At 37.2% G+C, this 22167-nt stretch overlaps 1 protein-coding gene across 3 annotated transcripts in view; it reads left to right on the plus strand.

The window, feature by feature from the left end:
• The window catches only part of PIBF1 (progesterone immunomodulatory binding factor 1), a 222750-nt gene that overhangs the window by 28672 nt on the left and 171911 nt on the right, over positions 1–22167 (plus strand). For all 3 annotated transcript variants that reach the window (XR_009691357.1, XM_061133609.1, XM_061133610.1), the window contains 3 exons: positions 15341–15474; positions 20306–20414; positions 20883–21064. Coding sequence is in view for 2 of the 3 variants with exons in the window: in XM_061133609.1 (XP_060989592.1) it covers positions 15341–15474; positions 20306–20414; positions 20883–21064 (425 nt within the window). In the remaining variant the exon portion in view is untranslated. The remainder of the gene's footprint in view (positions 1–15340; positions 15475–20305; positions 20415–20882; positions 21065–22167) is intronic.

The raw sequence follows: 22167 nt of genomic DNA on the forward strand, positions 1-22167 counted from the left end.
ATGCTATTGTAGTTATTTTCAGCATGCTTCTTTCATTTCAGAAGAAATAAATGTTAATACTAACAGGGCATTAATGAGTCTGTGTGCATGACATTAAGTTTCATGTTGTTATTTAGTCCCAAAGTTGTGTCTGAATCTCTAGCTATCCCATGGACCACAGCTCTCCAGGCTCCTCCGTCCATGGGATTTCCCAGGCAAGAATACTGGAGTGGGTTGCCATTTCCTCCTCCAGGGATCTTCCCAGACCAGGGATCGAACGCACATCTCCTGCATTTGCAGGCAGATTCTTTACAACTGAACCACCAGGGAAGCCCAAAGTTTCATAAGCAAATGATGAAATATTTTTCTCTTATGAGAACTTTGGTAACTAGGAAGCAAAAGTGTTTTGTTCAAGAGAACTTCCTTGTTTAGGAAACATAGTTACATTTGTTGAGAAAACTGCAAGATTACCTTGAGGCTCATTTTAAGTATTCATACATGAATAATCCTGTCTTTATTTGAATGAAAATAAAGTATTTCATTAATGATACATACTTGTTATTCAGGTTTTTTTTTCATTTCAGGGATTGTTTTAACTATTTGTTTTCTGAAGTTTCTTTTTTATTCTGCCCAGTGATGAATTTAAAATTCCTTTCTTAGATACATGCTATGATGATACTCATCAGTTATAATTATTTTAGAGTATCTGACAAATTCATTAGTAAACAGTAGTAGTTTTCCCTCTCTATATTACATTTAAGTTGAATAAGCGCTGCTTAAAACTTAGTTTCCTAGATGCTTTGATAAGTTCTGATTTTGGTTTGAGATGAAGCTGAGAATCTCAATTTTAATAAACAGCCTACGATTTTATGGTGGCAAGTTCATGGACTGTGAACACAAGTCTCTGTTGTTGTTGTTTACTTATTGAGTTACAGAAACACTTATATTCTTAATTACATTTAAAATTTTTATGTATTATTACTTCCATTAACTTTCAACATAATTAATATTTTTAATGTATTTATAACACCCCAGAATCTAATTTGCTGTAGTATTACTACTTTGGATTTTCTAAAGCTCATCTCTTACCTGTGCATCTAAAAGTTGTTGCTTGCTTATAAACCTGTTTTATTTTTTTACAAGTAATATAAATGACTCAAAAGTTCATGAGAGGGGAAAAGTTCATGGAAAAGCTATTTATGAATAGCTATTTCAAGCTATTGCTTTTAATGAAGGCAATTTAAAATAGAATGTCATCAGAGAAAAGCCTCCTTCATCTGATTGTTTTGTACCTAGCTCTGAGAGGAAACAGATTTTAGAAGAGTTACATCTAGTTCTGCTTCATTGACTACGTTAAAGCCTTTAACTGTGTAGATCACAACAAACTGTGAAAAATTCTTAAAGAGATGGGAATACCAGACCACCTTACCTATCTTCTAAGAAACCTGTATGTAGGTCAAGAAGCAGCACTTAGAATGGAATATGGAACAATGGACTGGTTCAAAATTGGGAAGGGAGTACGATAAGCCTGAATATTGTCACTCTGCTTGTTTAACTTATATACAGGATATGTCATGAGAAATGCCAGGCTGGATGACTCACAAACTGGAATCAAGATTGCTGGGAGAAATATCAATAACTTCAAACATGCAGATAATACCACTTAATGGCAGAAAGTAAAGAGAACCTAAAGAGCCTCTTGATGAGGGTTGAAAGAGGAGAGTGAAAAAGCTGGCTTAAAACTCAGCATTCAAAAAACTAAGATCATGGCATCTAGTTCCCTCACTTCATGGCAAATAGAAGGGGGAAAAAGTGGAAGCAGTGACAGATTTTATTTTCTTGGGCTGCAAAATCACTGTGGACAGTGACTGCAGCCATGAAATTAAAAGACACTTGCTTCTTGGAAGGAAAGCTATGGCAAACCTAGACAAGATATTAAAGAGCAGAGACATCCCTTTGCCGACAGAGGTCTGTATAGTCAAAGCTGTAGTTTTTCCAGTAGTCGTGTATGGATGTGAGAGCTGGACCATAAAGAAGGTTAGCACCAAAGAATTGATGCTTTTGAACTGTGTTGCTGGAGAAGACTCTTGAGAGTCCCTTGGACAGCTAGCAGATCAAACCAGTCAATCCTGAAGGAAACCAGCCCTGAATATTCATTGGAAGGACTAATGCTGATGCTGAAGATCCAATACTTTAGCCATAAACTTCTACGTATCAGAGGATGAGATGGTTGGTAGGCATCATTGACTCAATGGACATGAGCTTGAGCAAATCCTGTGGGATAGTGAAGGACAGGAAAGCCTGGAGTACTGCCGTTCATGGGGTTGCAAGGAGTCAGACAGACTTAGCAACTAAACAACAACAATCAAGAAACATAATTAAAGAAAAGGGTTTTAGAAAGACAAGGAGAAATTAATAAAAGTATAATAATGATAGGAAAGTTTATAATGTACTTCCTTCTGAATTGAATATATCTTATAGACATAAAAATGAGTCAGGGCTAGAAGAAATGAGACAATCAATAATTCTGATTTAGTTGTTATAGTAGAGTTTAAAATTCCTTGGCCAGGGGATATATATATATATTTTTTAATGTCAATAAAGGGAATTCCCTGGCTGTCCGGTGCTTAGGGTTTAATTCCTCCTAGGGGATCTAAGATCCCATAAGCTACACAGGGCGGCCAGTAAATTAATTAATTAATTAAATTCAATGAAAAGTTTACAAAACTATCATGTATATACTTGGCCACATAGTAAAAGAATAAATTTTAAGGACAGATTTAATAGTTCCTATTTTTATTTTAACTTAGTAGTGGTCATTTAAAGGGGACTGGAAATAAATTTGGAAATTAAGAAACATTTTTTTTAGGTCAAAAGTAATAAACTAGAGAAACACTTTTTATGTCATAGAGTAAGTAAAAATAAGAAAGCAGTGAAAACAAGAATATTTTACATCAAAATCTTGTGGACACATTTAAAGCTGTGCCAGAGGAAAATTTGTAGCCTTAAATTACCTTTATAATTAAAGAGAAGGATGATAAATAAAAGCATATAGTAGTCCATTTTAAAAAAAAGAGAACAATAAAAATAAGGAATTTGGAATTATTGGACATTAATTAATATTGCGTGTAGCTCTGTGGTGACAGTCTTAAAAACTGAAAGAAATGTCCCAACAAAACGTAGATTACCACAATAAGTAGAAGTGGAGAACTTGAATAGAATTACCACAGAGGTATTACACAGTGAATTCTTCATCACTAGTCGTGTCTGACTCTTTGCAACCCCTTGGAATGCAGCACGTCAGGCTTCCCCTTCCTTCACCATCTCCCTGAGTTTGCTCAAACTCATGTCCATTGAGTCACTGATGCCATCCAACCATCTCATCCTCTGTTGCCCACTTCTCCTCCTGCCCTCAGTCTTTCCCAGCATCAGGGACTTTTCCAATGAGTCGGCTCTTCACATCAGGTAGCCAAAATTGGAGCTTCAGCTTCAGCATCTGTCCTTCCAATGAATATTCAGGGTTGATTTCCTTTAGGATTGACTGCTTTGATCTCCTTGCTGTCCAAGGGAAACAGTAATAAAGGTATATTATTGATGAAGTTACCAGGTTCTTCCCAGGTGAGACTGGCAGTAAAGAACCTGCCTGCCATGTAGGAGAAATAAAAGATGCAGGTTCAATCCCTGGGTCAGGAAAAACCCCTGGAGAAGGGCTTGGCAACCCACTCCAGTATTCTTGCCTGAGAATCCTATGGACAGAGAAGCCTGGCAGGCTACAGTCTATAGGATCATGAAGAGATGGACACGACTGAAGTGACTTAGAGCACATACTCCAGATCACAAATATATTGCCCTGATAGGGTCAGTTGATTTCTATAAGGATAGCTGATTCCAGTTGATTAAACAGTTGTTGTTTAGTCGCTAAGTTGTGTCTTGACTGTTTGCAACCCCATGGACTAAAGCCTGCCAGGCTCCTCTGTCCATAGGATTTCTCAGGCAAGAGTACCGGAGTGGGCTGCCATTTCCTTCTCTAGGGGATCTTCCCTACCCAGGGATCTAACCCACATCTCCTGCACTGGCAGACAGATTCTTTACCACTCTGTCAGCCGGGAGGCACATAATTAAACTATACCAAACTAGTACTGAAAAAGATGGAAAACTCTTGAGAAAGATGGTACAAAACAAATCCATCAGCCACTTTTACTTACTACTAAAGTTGCTAAATGTTCAAAAATAAATTCTAGCATTTTATCAAAAAAATAGTGCTTTGTGTCTGATACAATATATTTTAGGACAGAAAGGATAAACCATTGCATTAGCAAGTTAAAGATGAATAACCATTTAATTGTATCACTAAATGAGAAGAGATGATAAAATTCAGTGAACATTCCTAATAAAGAGACTAAGTATTTACTTTAAAAAAAATGTTAGCAAAATACTTTATCCTAAATGGCAAAACAATAGAACTTTTTCTGTAAAAATCAGTAACTAGACACAGACTTGTGTTGCTTATTATTATCTAACGTGGTCTTGGAGGGCCCTAGCAGATGCACTAAGAAGGAAAAACTATCCATGTAAAATTTAGGAAGGACGTTAAAATATTTTTCTACTAGAAACCACCAAAAGTTAATGCAGAAATGTATAAATGATCAATAGCATTTCTTTAGGTTTAGAGAAATAACTGGTAGAGATGGACTTGGGGGAAAATAATTAACTCATGATGCAGATAGTAGGCTTATATGAAGAGGACTATTAAGCTGTATTGTTGAACCTGGAAGCACCATGTCTTAGGAGAAAAAGTCATAAAAGTAGCATTTTTTTTCCATATTAATGCATTAATTAACTTCAGTTATTCTATATCCCAAGAATTTTCTGATTTTCTGTGATTGATTTTTTTGGTGGAAGACAGATAATTCTGTCCAAGGATTGGGCTTGGATAAGTGATTTTAGCTTATATGAAAAAGTAAGTGTTCTGGAATTGCCAAGAAAAATGTGATGGAAAACATGTGTAAGGAAGGGGGCGTTGAGATTCTGTTACTACCAAGATCCCACTTTATACTTCAAAGTTAAATGTAATATTGACATATAAACAAATATCAGTAGAACAAAATATAGAGATAGATCTAATTAGTTACTACAATATTTGCCAACAAACGTCTGTCTAGTCGAAGCTATGGTTTTTCCAATAGTCATGTATGGATGTGAGAGTTGTACTGTAAAAAAAGCTGAGTGCCGAAGAATTGATGCTTTTGAACTGTAGTGTTGAAGAAGACTCTTGAGAGCCCGTTGGACTGCAAGGAGATCCAACCATTCCCTCCTAAAGGAAATCAGTCCTAAATATTCATTGGAAGGAGTGATGCTGAAGCTGAAACTCCAATACTTTGGACACCTGATGCGAAGAACTGACTCATTGGAAAAGACCCTGATGCTGGGAAAGATTGAAGTTAGAAGGAGAAGGGGACGGCAGAAGATGAGATGGTTGAATGGCATCACCAACTCGATGAACATGAATTTGAGTAAGCTCCAGGAGTTGGTGATGGACCGGGAGGCCTAGCGTGCTGCAGTCCATGGGGTCGCAAAGAGTCAGACACAACTGAGTGAGTGAACTGAACTGATTTACCACAATAGCTATAGTTCAATTCAGTTGAGAAAGAATGTTTTTTTAGTATAAGGGTCCTAGCACAAGTGGATGATACTCACCTGTTAAAAAAAAAGTTGATTGTCACGTTGTATACCATACACATATTAATTCTAGTTGGATTAAAATTTTTAGAAGGAAACCTAAGCCATTACTTCAACAATCATGCCAATTCTTAAATCAGGGTCCACGTCCCTTTAGGTGGAATGGGAGAAACATTACTTTCACTTCTCAGTGAAATTTAGAGCTTCAGTTATAAATATAAATGCCACAGTAGGTTTGTCACTGCCTAGAGCTCTGTCAGCATTCGAATTGAGGTATTTTCCTATCACAGTTTAGTTACCACAAATATCTTTAGAGATTAGGCTCATCACTATTCCAACCCTAGTGTAGTTGTTAGCCTCCTCACTAGATCTTATCTGTAATGCAGTAATGAAAAAAACGTCGTAGGTCGGGCTTCCCCAGTGATCCAGTGGTTAAGAATCTGCCTTGCAATGCAAGGGACTCTGGTCTGATTAGTGGTCTAGAAGATCCTAAGTGCCACAGAGCGGCTCAGCCTGGGAGGTACGACGGCTGACCCCACGCTCTAGAGGTTGTGAACTCCAACAACTGAAGCCCTGGTGCTCTGCAACAAGAGAAGCCCGTACACCACGGTGAACATTACCTCCCGCTCACTGCAGCTAGGAAAGCCTGAGTACAGCAACAAAGACCCAGCACGGCCAAAAAATACATCTGTGTTTAAAAAGACAATAAAAGACTCAATTTTTTAAAAGAACATGTATAACTTTAAAAAATATTTCAGTAGTTTTACTGCAGCATGCAATTAATACTGCAGTATGCAATTAATACTTGAATGACATGGGGTGAAAATCTGCATAGACCTTCTAGTTAGCCCTCTGTACCAGCAATTCTGGGTTTGTGGATTCAACCAACCACAGATCGTGTAGTACTGTAGTATTTATTATTGAAAAATTTCGTCATGTAAGTGGACCTGCATAGTTCAAACCTGTTAGTTATTCAAGGGTCAGCTATAATTTGTTTCCTTTGTAATTCTGCATTATTTTAATTTTTGATTTTAGAAACTAGTCTCTGAAGGGGTTCGGAAGGCTCACCAGATTGCCAGTGGGGTCCAGAGCACAGAAAAGTCTTGAAAATTCCTAATTTATATGACTATTAGCAGTACTTCTCAAACTCTAATGTAAATACAAGTCACCTGGGGATCCTGTTAAAATGAAAACTGACAGGGTAGTTCTGGGTCGGGGCCTGAGACTATTCATTGTTAGGATGCCTCCCAGCCTGTGCCCCTTCATGGATTGAACTATGAGTAGCTAAGTGTTGGATTGAGTTGTCCAACGTAGTGGTCACGGCCACCAGGTGCTATTTAACTGAAATTCATGTTCTCAGTTTTACTAGCCACAGGTGGTTAATGACTAGCCTATTGAATGGTACAGATGTAGAACATTGTCATCATTGTAGAAAGTTCTATTGGACACTGTTGTTCTAGAGATTGGAATAGTCTTAGCCAAGACAGAGAAACAAAAAGCTTTAAAAGAAAAAAACAAAAAGGAAGCCACAGGCAAAGTTTAATATTTAAAAGACACATTTGGTACAAAAATTGTAATGTAGGTGATCCAGAGTTAGTATCAGCACTGTTTAAAGCTCTTAGAAATTAACACGAAAAAGACAGCCCAATGGAAAAATGGAGAAAAATTGTAAATAGACATTTCACAAAAAGTGCAGATCCAAATGTCCAGGTGCTCAAACTAACTAGCATTTTGGGAAATATTATACAATTAAAATAACAGTGAGAACTCAGGTTGGCAAAAATGGAAAAGGTCTAATATCTATGTAGGTATAAGAGAAAAGATACAAACATTGCTGGTGGAAAAGTGAACTGCTGTAGTCTCTTGGAAAGATATCTTGACAACAGCAGTTGAAATGAAAAGCATTCCTCAGCACAACAATCCCAGTGGTGCTCAAACCTTGTCCCATGGAGTGAAATACTAACATGTAAGACTGTGTGCACAGGGAGGTTTGCTACAGCAGGTGCTGGAAGGGGAAAGGAAGGACAGGAAACAATAAATTCTAGTCAATAAAACAACAAGAAAATGGTTACATAAACAATGTACAGTGTACACTGGAATTTTCTGCAGTCATTGACAAGAAAGAATTAGAGAATATCGGTTCTTTTAGGATTTACCCAAGGTACCTATCTTCCCATTTGTGTTGTTTTCATGAGTATATGAATATAGAGAAGAAGAGGGAAACATGCATGTTATTTAATATGAGTTACCTGAGGATGCAGATGGTATGTCAAAGAGAAGGAAGAAAGAGATCAAAAATATGAAATTTCCTTCTCTTTAACTAGTATGTATGATAGTTCAACAATATATATCAATCGCTCAGTCATGTCTGAGCAAGTAAGGATGTATGGTTCAACAACAGGTGACTTATTAATGGCAAAAGAAAGTCACCTTTGCTTTACTGGTAAATTATCATAGTTATTTTAAATACTTCAACAGTTTAAATGTGCACAAAAAAATTTATATAAATAATTCTTAGTGACTCCATGGTCTGTAGCCTGCCAGGCTCCTCTCTTTATGGAATTTTCTAGGCAAGAATACTGGAGTGGTTTGCCATTTCCTACTACAGAGTATCTTCCCGACTCAGGTGTCAAACCCATATATCTTGGGTTTCCTGCATTGGCAGGCAGATTCTTTACCAGTGAACCCCCTTGGAAGCCCAAATTTTTCCCTTTAGAAAAGCTTAAACTTTTGTTTGAGCTTACATTTGTTGAAAAGATATTGAAAACTATCATGTAATATATCGAAATTTTCATGTTTTTTTTTAACTTACTTTTAATACTTCAGTTTTGTCTTTTTTTTTTTTTTTTCCTAAGACTTTAAAGAAGAAGTCTAAATTTTTTTGAAAAAGATTGTATTTCTTGAGGATCTTAACAACAAGTAGTAGTCTCTGGCAGCAAACAGATGGTTGTTTCTTAAAGGAACAGTCTTTAACAATCAAAGATTAATTAGGTTTCTTCTTCTTTTCAATATTTACTTGCTGGGAGTAGGTTATAGGCAATGTGAAACTTGTAAGAGTTCTGAGGAGTGAATTCTCATGTTCTCAGAATAGCTATATTCCATTTCTGCTTCTCTTAGCCACTCTCTCTCTCCCCAGGCAAGAGATCACTTCATTTATTAAAGATTTATTTTGACTTGTAGGTTGCCATTCTTTTCTCAGTTCCTGTGGTGTGAGAGACAAAAGATTTAAATGATGCTTAGAAATTGTATCTAAAGTAATTGCCTTTGGGTTTATGCAGCTGCTAATTGTTTAAAATATGCCTATTTAATTGAATCTTTGAATACATTTTTATTTTTGTGGAAAACATTTATTCAATGTTATCTTGTCATGATTTTTTTTTCTCTTTTTTTATTTTTTTTATTTATTTTTTTTATTATTATTATTATTTTTTTTTTTGTCATACATTGATATGAATCAGCCATAGATTTACACGTATTCCCCATCCCGATCCCCCTTCCCACCTCCCTCTCCACCCGATTCCTCTGGGTCTTCCCAGTGCACCAGGTCCGAGCACTTGTCTCATGCATCCCACCTGGGCTGGTGATCTGTTTCACCATAGATAGTATACATGCTGTTCTTTTGAAATATCCCATGATATTTGTCATGATTTTTATAATATGTTTTAAGAAATAATTGTAGTAATTATTTTAAAGGAAGGGAGTCTAAAATTAACATAAATTATGCATGTGCCATATTTTAACCTGTAAAATTTGCAGTTAAAGTTGTTTTTTTTTTAACAGCCTGGATTTGGGCAGTAGATAATATTAACATCCAGTCAATGGTTTTATAGGTTCCATGGATAGAATCTGTAAAAATCAGGAACTTGAAGTTAAGAAAGGAATGAACTATTTATGAATTCAGGAACCTGAATTCTAGCCCTATCTCTACTCAATCTGGAATCCAGGACAAAAACACTTAACCCCTCCAGGCCTTAGTGTTCTTATCTTGGAAATAAGAAGATAGTAACAGATTATCTCCAGTGTTTCTTTCATCTCTGAAATTCTGTAATTGTGTCCTGCTCAGCTGCTGTTGTTTGGAAATAAAGAGTCTGGGTGGAGGAGAGACCTCATTTTAAATATAAATATAAATATAAAAAGTTGATAACTTTGCCAAAACACTGTGTAACATAATTTTTTTTGTTTTTATATGGAACAGCAGAGGAACACGTAGAATGAAAAACTAAATGTTTCTTCCATCATGCCCTCTTCCCTTGTGCTGTGACTCTCACGTGAATGTCTCCCTGTCCATTCCTAACACCAGCATCCCTGCAGAACTTCTCCCCAGTTATGGTTTTCTTGGTTGAAGCCTCTTGCTTTACTCTTTTAAAGCTTTTTAAAATTTTTCTTTAATAAAGAAATTGTGACTGACTTTTTTACACAGAGTATATATGTTTAACCACCATCCAGACTAAGAAATGGAAGCTCCTTTCATGCAGCTTTTCTCAAAATCTTTGAGAAAATATGGGTTCGTATACATTGCATTGATATCATTGTTTCAACTGAGGGTTTTTCTTTTTTTTTTTTTTGCAGATGATCATTAATCCTTAATTGTTAAAGTCACTTTTTCTACATCTTGAGCTTGTTGTCTTAAATGCTAGTGCTGTATAGTCCCTTTATATATCAACATTAGTTGACTCTGCAAGCATTTCCAGTGTAACTACTATGTGAGGTTCCTGGGTATAACCAGAGATCCGACAGGACTTCAGGGAACTTCAGAGTGGGTGTGAAGAAAACCGAGGGTTATAGACAAAACAAGAAACATGCAGCCACAATTACTTTTTTCAGGCTAGAGGTAGCCTTGTATTATTTCCTATCATGAATAATTTAGGAGATGGAAAAAATGACATTAAACCCAGCAATCAAAATCAGTTCCATTCTAGATATGGAGGAAACCTGCAAACAGTGAAATCTTCTCAGTGACCTGGATTGTCCTTGATATCCCTGTGCAGTTTTTTTTTTTTTCTTTATTGAAACAGGACACTGAGACTTGCTGTTAACCAAACCTGTGTACTTTTTATTTAGACATTTTCTGTTAGAAAGAATTGTTGATTGGAAATTTTAAGTTTTCTTTTTTACATTTGAAAAAATTAAGTTTTTTACTTCTTTGAATTCAGTCAATTTAATATCCTGGTTTGCTCCTTCTCTTCCAATTTTTTTGTTGTTCAGTTGCTCAGTCGTGTCCAACTCTTTGCGACCCCATGGACTGCAGCATGCCAGGCTTCCCTGCCCTTCACCATCTCCCGGAACTTGCTCAAACTCGTGTCCATTGTGTTGATGATGCCATCCAACCATCTCATCCTCTGTCATCCCCTTCTCCTCCTGCCTTCTATCTTTCCCAGCATTAGGGTCTTTTCCAGTGAGTCAGCTCTTCACATCAGGTGGCCAAAGTGTTGAAGCTTCAGCATCGGTTCTTCCAATGAATATTCAGGACTGATTTCCTTTAGGATTGACTGATTTAATCTCCTTGCAGTCCAAAGGACTCTTAAAGGGACTCTCAAAAGTCATAATAAATGCTGGAGAGGGTGTGGAGAAAAGGGAACCCTCTTACACTGTTGGTGGGAATGCAAACTAGTACAGCCGCTATGGAAAACAGTGTGGAGATTTCTTAAAAAACTGGAAATAGAACTGCCATATGACCCAGCAATCCCACTTCTGGGCATACACACTGAGGAAACCAGATCTGAAAGAGACACGTGCACCCCAATGTTCATCGCAGCACTGTTTATAATAGCCAGGACATGGAAGCAACCTAGATGCCCATCAGCAGATGAATGGATAAGGAAGCTGTGGTACATATACACCATGGAATATTACTCAGCCATTAAAAAGAATTCATTTGAACCAGTCCTAATGAGATGGATGAAGCTGGAGCCCCTTATACAGAGTGAAGTAAGCCAGAAAGATAAAGAACATTACAGCATACTGACACATGTATATGGAATTTAGAAAGGTGATAACGATAACCCTATATGCAGAACAGAAAAAGAGACACAGAAACACAGAACAGACTTTTGAACTTTGTGGGAGAATGTGAGGGTGGGATATTTGAAAAGAACAGCATGTATACTATCTATGGTGAAACAGATCACCAGCCCAGGTGGGATGCACGAGACAAGTGCTCGGGCCTGGTGCACTGGGAAGACCCAGAGGAATCGGGTGGAGAGGGAGGTGGGAGGGGGGATCGGGATTGGGAATACATGTAAATCCAAGGCTGATTCATATCAATGTATGACAAAACCCACTGGGAAAAAAAAAAAATAATAATAAAAAAAAAAAAAAAAAAAAGTCTTCTCCAACACTGCAATTCAAAAGCATCAATTCTTCGGTGCTCAGCCTTCTTTATGGTCCAACTCTCACATCTGTATGTGACTACTGGAAAAATCATAGCTGTGACTATCTTTAGCCTTAGCCTTGAAGTTTTCTTCCTCTTGTCAGTGTTCTTTCTCTTGTCAGTGTTCCCTGCTTCCTCCCTGTCTTTTTATTGAAACTGCCTGACAGAATCTCAACTCCTGATTTTTCTACCTGAGCGCTACTGAAGAAAATCACAGAGGCAGCTGTAAGTTTATAGTTACCGACTTCGAATGGGCCCACACGATTGTGCTGTAATTCAATTTTTTTTTCTAGTTTTCCCCTTTCTCACAGCAGTTATTTTAGTCATTCAACACTTCATATTTCCAGCTTTCAGCTTTCCTTCTCTCTCTTTCTCAGCTGAATGGTGTTTCATGCCACAGAGAAAATAGAAATCTTCAGATGAGAACTGCCACAGTTTCTTAGAACAAACCTATTTACATTTGTACTGTTTCTCTTTTGTTTGTTCTTACTGTTTGTGGTGGCAAGAGGCTTACTTTTAAAGAGTAGAAAATCATATGCCTCCAGAAACCAAGAGATAATATAAAATCTGTGAAGCAGTAGGGTAAGAAGTGGTTCTGTGGCTTGCTGGGAACTGATAGGAGCTACCTAAAGACATCCAAATGCAAGTTTTTAGTACTCTTTTGTCAGCTGGAGCAAAGCCTGCCTTGATGAGCATGCCTGCTGGGCTAAGACTAGAGAAAATGGAGCCCTCTCCGGGGCTTTACCCCAACCTTCACCATGCCTATCTTCTCCAGTATCAGTACCTCTTTTTCCATTCTTTTGTATCCATTTTAAACATTCTCAAGCTTATCCCATTTTTGGAACCTTTCATTTATCCCGACCCAGGGATCGAACCCATATCTCTTGCATCTCCTGCAATTTTCTTTTCTAACTACTCTACTTTCTCTACTTTTAAACTGAAGAGAGAATTGCCTACTGCTCTGGTGTTCGACAGATTTCAGTTGGAGTCTTTACCATACTGTTCGTGAGCTCTCAGGTTCTTATCCTCTCCAAGCCTACTTTCTTCAACCACAAAAATGAAATGAGTATAATATTAATAATATGCCCAGTCGTAGAGTTAAGTATTAAATGAAAGAATGTAGCTATACTATTCATAGCACCAAAACGGTCATACTGAGTCCTTTGCTTACATACATCTGCTTCAGCCCCTGGCAGTCTGCCTTCCGTTCCCATCCCTGAAGCCCTGTTGTGTTGTTTGTGGGTTTTGTCTCCAGTCGTCACTGATAGCCCTGACAGCCTTGCCTCCTCAAAGCAGTTCTTCTTTGGATGTCCCTGCCACACACCCCAGGCTCACGCTCTGCTTCTGTGAATCCTCCCTTGGGTTCCTTCGACTCTGTCCTTTCCCCACCCTTTAAATGTTTATCTTCTTCAGCATTCTGTCTCCATCTTTGTGCAGTTGAGCTATCAGTTTGGCTAGAATCTCTCTAGTAGCCAAAGCAAAGGAAGAACACTGTGATGATATTAATGTATAGTTCATGATCATTTACTATGTGTTAGGCATTTTTATAAGCGCTTTGCGTGTATCACTTGATATAACCTGCACAGCAACTCCATGGGGTCGATGAGGTGGGTAAGAGCAATGAAGTGCTGAGAGGTAAACCTGCTCCAAGTGCTGCTCCAGGTAATTCAGTTCTAGGCAGGTGAATTCTGGAGATCTCTGTCCTAACCAGAACAGTATACATTCTCCCCCAGACAGATGACTAGTAATGTTCAGAAAGGTAAAAACATTCTTCAGGAAACTACAGCATCTTCTGGGACACAGATCTGAAGTGACGTGTGTGGTGATTCTTTGGGAGAGATGAGAAGGTTTCCTCAGCTATGATCTGCTAATAAATACCCCTTAGTAACATTTCATTCTCATGGAGAATGTCAGTGCAGAATACTATAATATATTACCAACGCAGAACACACCCAGTGTCGTTTTTCCACGATTACATTTTTCAAATAGCCATCTGATAGAAATTTGGAGCTAACATTTCACAGTCAGGCCTAATAGTTTAAAAGGGACATGAACAGTGTCTTAGTCTTTTTTGTATCTACAGTATCTAGCCCAGGACCAGTCAGGCCTAATAGTTTAAAAGGGACATAAACACTGTCTTACTCATCTTTGTATCTACAGTATCTAGCCCAAGACCAGTCACTTAGAAATAGTTGAGTCAGTCTGTGACCTGCATGTGACCGCACTGAGCTCGTCAGCTCCTTAAAAAAGAATGACTTGGGACAGGATGTATTTCACGTGACAGGTTCTGGGGGTAGAACTGATGATCGCTTGCAAGATCTGCTGAGTTCAGAGGGTCAGAAGAAGTAGGAACTCCATCCCTGTGTCCTGCTTCTCCTCCCCATTTCCGTATTCATGTTTTTCTTTATTAATTTATTGTATCTATTTCATTCTTACTGTATACCAAGTCCTGTATAAAGTAATAGGGATCCAGTGGTGAACAAGATAAAGTCCCTGCCCTTAAGATGTTTACAGTCTGGTGTGAAAAAACTGATTTGATAATACACTAAGGTCAGTACTCTGAAGGGAGTGTTGATAGTATTCGGCTCTTCAGGCAGTGAGAACAGGTTAGAGGAAGCAGTGTGTTCAGAGAACCTCAGATCTTTATTAGGGTTGGAGGCGAAATGTGAATGTGAGAAATGGTGAGAAATGAGGCTCATGGGAAACAGGGCCAAGTGTGTATTTAAGGTTTGTACTTCCACTCCTCTTCCACATCTCTGCAATCCCTTTCTACTAGTTTGATGAGTACGAGGAAGCTCAATGTAGAAATGTGTTCCAGGCACCATAAAACTCCTTTTTTGCTGAATACCACAACTGAGACTGCACAGTTAATCTTTTCAGTAACTATTTTTCATTGTGAATGTTTGATATTCATGTGACTCTTTGTGATAGATGCCTGTCATTGTGAACTCTTCAAGAACAGGGGCGGTGTTTCATTCATTTCTGTCATTTCTGTGTCTTTAGCATCTAGTAGTAACTCAATAAATGTTGAAAATTTCATTCGCATTTGTAGTCATTTTATGTGTTATGCTATTCACCCAAGCATAGTTGTCCTATTTTTCTGTGAAAAACAGAGTTCAAGTTTTAAACAAATGAACTTATAGACTACTCAGTGAGTTTAAGATTACCTGTCTTTGAGTAAGGAAAAATTACTAAATAGAAAAATAGAGGATTTTTTAAAATTACAAAGATACAGTTCAGCGAAAGAATGCAATACGGAATTTGCTCAAGTATGTTTAGTTTGAATGGTTTGTTACTGTTTTTGATCTATAGACTTATGAGGAAGATCGCAGAAACTACTCTGAGCTTCAAATTAGATGTCAACGTTTGGCCTTAGAATTAGCAGACACAAAACAGTTAATTCAGCAAGGTGACTACCGTCAAGAGAACTATGATAAAGTTAAGAGGTAAGTAGTTAAAATGTCTACATTACTTGTTCTCTTTTTTGGCATGCATCAGTCACTTGAATTCTTACCATCATCATTATTAATGCTACTTTATTTCTCTTTCTTCTGTTTCCATAGTTTTTTCTTTTCTAAAATGTCTTATAGTTGGAACCATACCGTACGGAACCTTTTCAGATTGGCTTCTTTGATTTAGTTATATACATTTACGTTTCCTCCATATCTCTTCATGGCTTGATAAATCATTTGAATAATGAGTAGTATTCTATTGAATAGTACTCACTGAATAATAATATTCCATTGAATGATGAGTAATATTCCACTGTCAAGATGTAACCACAGTTTACTTATCCATTCACCTGCTGAAGGACATCTTAGTTGCTTCCAAGTTTTGGCAGTTAGGAATAAGGCTGATATAAAAATTCATGTGCCAATTTTTATATGGACATAAATTTTCAACTCCTCTGGGTAAATACCAAAGAGTGTGAGCATACTTGTATGGTAAGTGTATGTTTAATTTTGTAAGAAACCAGCCAGGTGTCTGTCCCAAAGTATCTGTACCATTTTGCATTTTCACCAGCAATGAATTAGAGTTCCTGTTGCTCCACACCCTTGCCAGTGTTCGTTATCAGTGTTCTGGATTTTACATTCTAATAGGTGTGTAGTCATATCTCATTGCTTTAGTTTGCATTTCTCTGATGACAGGTGATATGGAACATCTTTTCATGTACTTAGTCGCCATCTGTATATCTACCTTGGTGAGGTGTCTGTTAAAGTCTTTGGCTTATATTTTAATTGGGTTGTTTGTTTTCTTACTGTGAATTTTAAGAGTTCTTTGTATATTTTGGATAATAGTCCTTTGTTTATCAGATACATCTTTGGGAAATATTTTCTCCCAGTCTGTGCCATGTCTTCTTATTCTCTTGACTATACCTTATTCTTTATTGTATGAAAGCATGTCGTTTTAGCAGCTTGGTGAGTTTAGATTGTATTTTTAAATCAGTTGTTTTTATTTTATTTAGAAGTTGCTTTTGCCTTTTTAAATGTGATAGGAAACCAGGGAAATCCTATCTGTATAAATATTTTTGAACTCTTACTTGATTATTTTTATTTTATGGAGTGAATGTAAGTACTTTGCAATTTTATCTAAAGTTTTTTCAGCTATTTCTTTTCAACAAAAGGCACATACACTTTCAAAAAAATGATACTTTCTGAGAATATGTTTCCCATTGTGTTGCTGCTAAATAGCTATAGCATATAATTTTCCTTTTGCTGGAATAGACTAATGAACCACTACTCTTGAGAAACCTGTATGCAGGTCAGGAAGCAACAGTTAGAACTGTACATGGAACAACAGACTAGTTCCAAATAGGAAAAGGAGTCCGTCAAGGCTGTGTATTGTCACCCTGCTTATTTAACTTATATGCAGAGTACATCATGAGAAATGCTGGGCTGGAAGAAACACAGGCTGGAATCAAGATTGCCGGGAGAAATATCAATAACTTCAGATATGCAGACGACACCACCCCTATGGCAGAAAGTGAAGAGGAACTGAAGAGCCTCTTGGTGAAAGTGAAAGAGGAGAGTGAAAAAGTTGGCTTAAAGCTTAACATTCAAAAAACTAAGATCATGGCATCTGGTCCCATCACTTGATGGGAAATAGATGGGGAAACAGTGTGGAAACAATATCAGACTTTATTTTTCTGGGTTCCAAAATCACTGCAGATGGTGATTACAGCCATGAAATTAAAAGGTGCTTACTCCTTGGAAGAAAAGTTATAACCAACCTAGATAGCATATTAAAAAGCAGAGACATTACTTTGCCAACAAAAGTCTGTCTAGTCAAGGCTATGGTTTTTCCAGTAGTCATGTATGGATGTGAGAGTTGGACAGTGAAGAAAGCTGAGTGCCGAAGAATTGATGCTTTTGAACTGTGGTGTTGGAGAAGACTCTTGGGAGCCCCTTGGACTGCAAGGAGATCCAACCAGTCCATCCTAAAGGAGATCAGTCCTGGGTGTTCACTGGAAGGACTGATGCTGAAGCTGAAACTCCAATACTTTGGTCACCTCATGCGAAGAGTTGACTCATTGAAAAAGACCCTGATGCTGGGAGGGATTGGGGGCAGGAGGAGAAGGGGACGACAGAGGATGAGATGGCTGGATGGCATCACCGACTCAGTGGACATGGGTTTGGGTAGACTCTGGGAGTTTGTGATGGACAGGGAGGCCTGGCATGCTGCGATTCATGGTGTTGCAAAGAGTCAGACACGACTGAGTGACTGAACTAAACTGAACTGAATTTAGCTATATGCCCTTAGGAAATCTCTAATTATTCTAAGCTGAAGTTTTGTCATTTGTGAGTTGGTGCTAATACAAAAACTACGCTGTATAAATTTAGAAGATTGAATAATTTTTATGAAAATATATATGTGTGCATGTATACACATATATATAGAGAGATTATTCTAGTTGTCCACTGCTGTGTCTACTTGTACCTAAAATAATTCTTGAACCATTGTAGTCACTCAGTGAGTGTTTGTTAAATGGATGAATGCTTTATAAACTGTGAAACACCGTAAGTGAATTTGAAAGGATTTGGGAATATAACATTGGTGCTCCTACTCCCAGCATGACTGACATGCAGCGTGCGTTACTATGTATGTATTATTATATCATAATGTAGTGATTATTAGAGCTTGAAATCCATGACAGCTGTACCTTTGGGTTCTCAAATAAAGCTAGATTTAAAAGAATCATTTCAAAATGAAGTAGATTGTGATGATAAGATGATACTTTGAGTTGGTGTCTTGATGATCTCTCAGGGCGTCCCTTGTGGCTCAGCTGGTGAAGAATCTGCCTGCAATGTGGGAGACCTGGGTTCGATCCATGGGTTGGGAAGATCCCCTGGAGAAGGGAAAGGCTACCCACTCCAGTATTCAGGGCTGGAGAATTCCATAGACTGTACTGCCTGTGGGGCCATAGAGTCAGACACGACTGAGCAACTTTTACTTTCTGCCACTATAAACCTATAGCAACAATAGGTAAAATATGAAAGGAGAAAACTGAAAGGCATAGTCATCAAAATAATCCAGAGTGACCATGAAAGGGTGGGTGAATGAACCGAGATGAGGCCATGAGTTGATAATTCTTTATGGTGAGTGATGAAAACAGGGAGTGGGGTGAGGAGGTGTCTCATTTTATCATCTTTATTTATTTATATATGTTTTCTATAATGAGAATCTAAGAAATAAAAATATAATAAACATCATCATGTACTGGAAATGGAACAGGAAAACAACCAAGCAAGGGTGGCTCAAGCTGAGAATCCTTTGGTTTGCTCAATAGAAAGAATGGATTTTTAAAAATTGGTCTGATCACAAAAATATAAACTGGGAGGAAAAATCACTTTAATGTCCTTGATAAAGTCTCACAAATGTACAAAAGAGAACAGGTATGTGGAGATTAGCTGCATCATTATTAGAAAGAATTCAAATGCTTTTTGACAGCAGCATGGAAAACAGATTATTAAAAAAAAGAAAATAGATTGTAATTTATTTCTCTAATGTAATTCTGTGTAACAATTAAAATAATTAAATTAGATCTGAATGTATATATTTGCTCACTCAATCGCTTCAGTCATGTCCAACTCTCTGCGACCCCATGAACTGTATAGCCCACCAGGCTCCTCTGTCCGTGGGATTCTCCAGGCAGGAATACTGGAGTGAGTTGTCATTTCCTTCTCCAGGAGATCTGCCTGACCCAGGGATCAAACCCATGTCTCTTTATGTCTCCTGCATTGGCAGGCGGATTCTTTACCTCTAGTGCCACCTGGGAAGCCCCTAATGTATACATGGATAAGTCAAACACATTTAATTTTAAGAAGCAAAATGCATATGCCCATCTTTCTTTTTTACACTAAAAAATCATAGCAAAAGTCATTACCTTGTGAGAAGAAAAACATTTGTATGTAAAGACATAAAACACTTAACATGAACCGGAATGTTAATACTGATAGTCATCTTTAGTGAGTGGGTTTATGGGTGATTGTTATTTTTTAACTTGTGCTTTGCTCAAGTATAAATACACTATTTTGTTAAGCAGAAAAAATCTTAGAAGTCATCTTTCTAAATGAGTTATTGAAAACCTAATGAAAAGAAAAACAATTTTTAATAGCTCTCCCCATGGAAACACCAGGAGAGTGTAAAGGGCAGAGGAATTGATTCTGACTATAGAGGACAAGTTAAGAAATAGTAAATCTGTTTCTCTGCTCATTTTTTAAGATACCTGTTTGTAGTTTTGGTCCAATTCTTAGTTTTGCTGTGTTGGGGAAAGAGCTGATCTGAGAATGGAAATTAGAATCTCTGGGTAATCATGAACAATTTGTGAATGAAGCAGTCGCAAGAATGCCTGCCTGTGTATCAGGAACACAATCTGAGTAATGAGTGAAGGGCTTTTGAGCCTAACAACTGAAAGCCTAGAGCCATGTTTAAATTCTTTAGAAGTTTTGACTTCCAGATTAGATTGAAAATGATTAGTGAAAAGACACCAGAATATATCTTTAAAAGTTTTATTGTTTACTTTTGTCAGTGTAGCTTACATATTTATTTTTTACAGATAATAAATTTATATTTATCTGAGCAAGATCTCAAACAGAGAGTCTCCTAAATTTGAAAAACAGATCCTTTATTGTTCACAGAATGACACTGAAGTATCTCTGTTCAGTTTCCTGAAATATAATCAACCCTTTTAAAATGCTTGTTATAAAAAGAGATGTAGAATTTGCATATGTACTTGAGTTCTAGTTTAATAAAAATAAATGTATTTGAATTTTATAGTGAGCGTGATGCATTTGAACAGGAAGCAACTGACCTAAGGAGAAAATATGAAATACTTGAAGCCTCTCACATAACTCAAGCTAAAGAAAGAAATGAATTATCAAAAGAGGTAAGCTTATAGAGTCACTTGTTTGTGTGTTCGTTTTTAATATTTATTTATTTGACTGGGTTGAGTCTTCATTGAGGCACGCAGAATCTTTATTGTGTCATGGCTATGCGGGATCTTTGTCCGTTGCATGTGGAGTCTTAGTTCCCTGACCAGGGATTGGTCCTACATCCCTGCTTTGCAGGGTAGATTCTTTAACCACTGGACCACCAGGGAAGTCCCGAGTCACTTGTTTTTTATTGTACAGTGATTGTGGACATAGCCCAGGGCAAGAATTGTGAGGCAAATTGCTTCTTTTTTGATGTAGTTGCTGGAAAGAAGGGACTTCTTAGTAGTTCTGTTTGGATGGAAAATTTCATGGTAAGAATTGGCCTCTTTATGTGTTGAGCACAAGCACAAATGAAAGAAATAATTCAGTAAACCCTGAAAAGTAGGATGACGTTGCCCTGGACACTCTCTGCCTGTGTGCAGGTGGCCACCTTACGACAGACTGTGACTTTGCTGCAAAAGGATAAAGAATATCTCAGCCGCCAAAACACGGAGCTCAGTGTGCGCCATGCCCACGAGGAGGATCGTCTGGAAAGACTTCAAGCTCAACTTGAAGAAACCAAAAAGGCTAGGGAAGAGATGTATGAAAAATACGTAGCATCCAGGCAAGGTTTACATTATTTTCCATATAAATAGATATAAATCAAGCCATCTTCTTTGAGGGAACTCCTGGCTTTGGGGACAAATAATGATTTGTTGATAAGGTTTATAGGATAATGTTAAGATAATTGTTTTTGTTTCTTCACAAGATACTCATATTCTAACTGATTTTTTTTCTTAAGACATTTTGTTTTTTTCCAAAAGCCTGTTTCTTTTAGGTAGGGATATATACACTGTTACTGTTTTTATTTATTTTTTTCTTATGATATAATCTTTTTAGCTCCCAATAACTAAGATCTCTATTTAAGTGTTTTAAGAAAGTATTTATATACTTTCATATATTTAGTGTTAGTCGCTCAGTCATGTCCCCATGGGCTATAGACTGCCAGGCTCCTCTGTCCATGGGATTTCCCAGCATAGGTTGCCATTTCCTACTCCAGGGGATCATCCTGACCCAGAGATAGAACCCAGGACTCCTGCATTGCAGACAGATTCTTTACCATATATTTACATGCCTCATATATATCTCTTCAGAAGGTATTTATTTTATCAGCATTTTTGTGAGCATTTCAAAAACTAAAATTCTAAATTTTATCCTTAAGACTTCATATATTCATAACATTTTTCTCAGCTTGTGGTATTTTTCATCACTTTGTGCTTCTGCTAATACCCTATGTAATGCTTTGTGACTTTGCTGAGAGATCACAGTGACTGTGGTTGTTGTGCTTAGAAGGAAAGTTTTTGTAAAGAGTCCACAAGGGTCTTTTTTTTTTTAAGATTGTTCCCTAATAGGCACCACATCAGATAATTATTTCTAAATGAAGTACATTCCAAATGCATTGGTTTTAAAGTCTTTGGCCATATGCATTAAAAACTATTAGTAAAATATTTTTGAAGGTGAATAATTATCCAACATGAACTAACATTTTTTATAGTGATTAAGCCTTTGTGGCAATATGTTTAAAAGGAAATCTTAGATGGAACTACTTTGAAACAGTATTTTTAGGAATTATTAAACTTTATATCTAATACTGTTTTTTTAAGGAACATTGTATGTAGAGCATATTTGATGTAAGGTATTAAAATCTTAGATGAAGGACAAAGACCT

This window comes from Dama dama, chromosome 30 (assembly GCF_033118175.1).
Source record: "Dama dama isolate Ldn47 chromosome 30, ASM3311817v1, whole genome shotgun sequence".
NCBI classification, from domain to species: domain Eukaryota; kingdom Metazoa; phylum Chordata; class Mammalia; order Artiodactyla; family Cervidae; genus Dama; species Dama dama.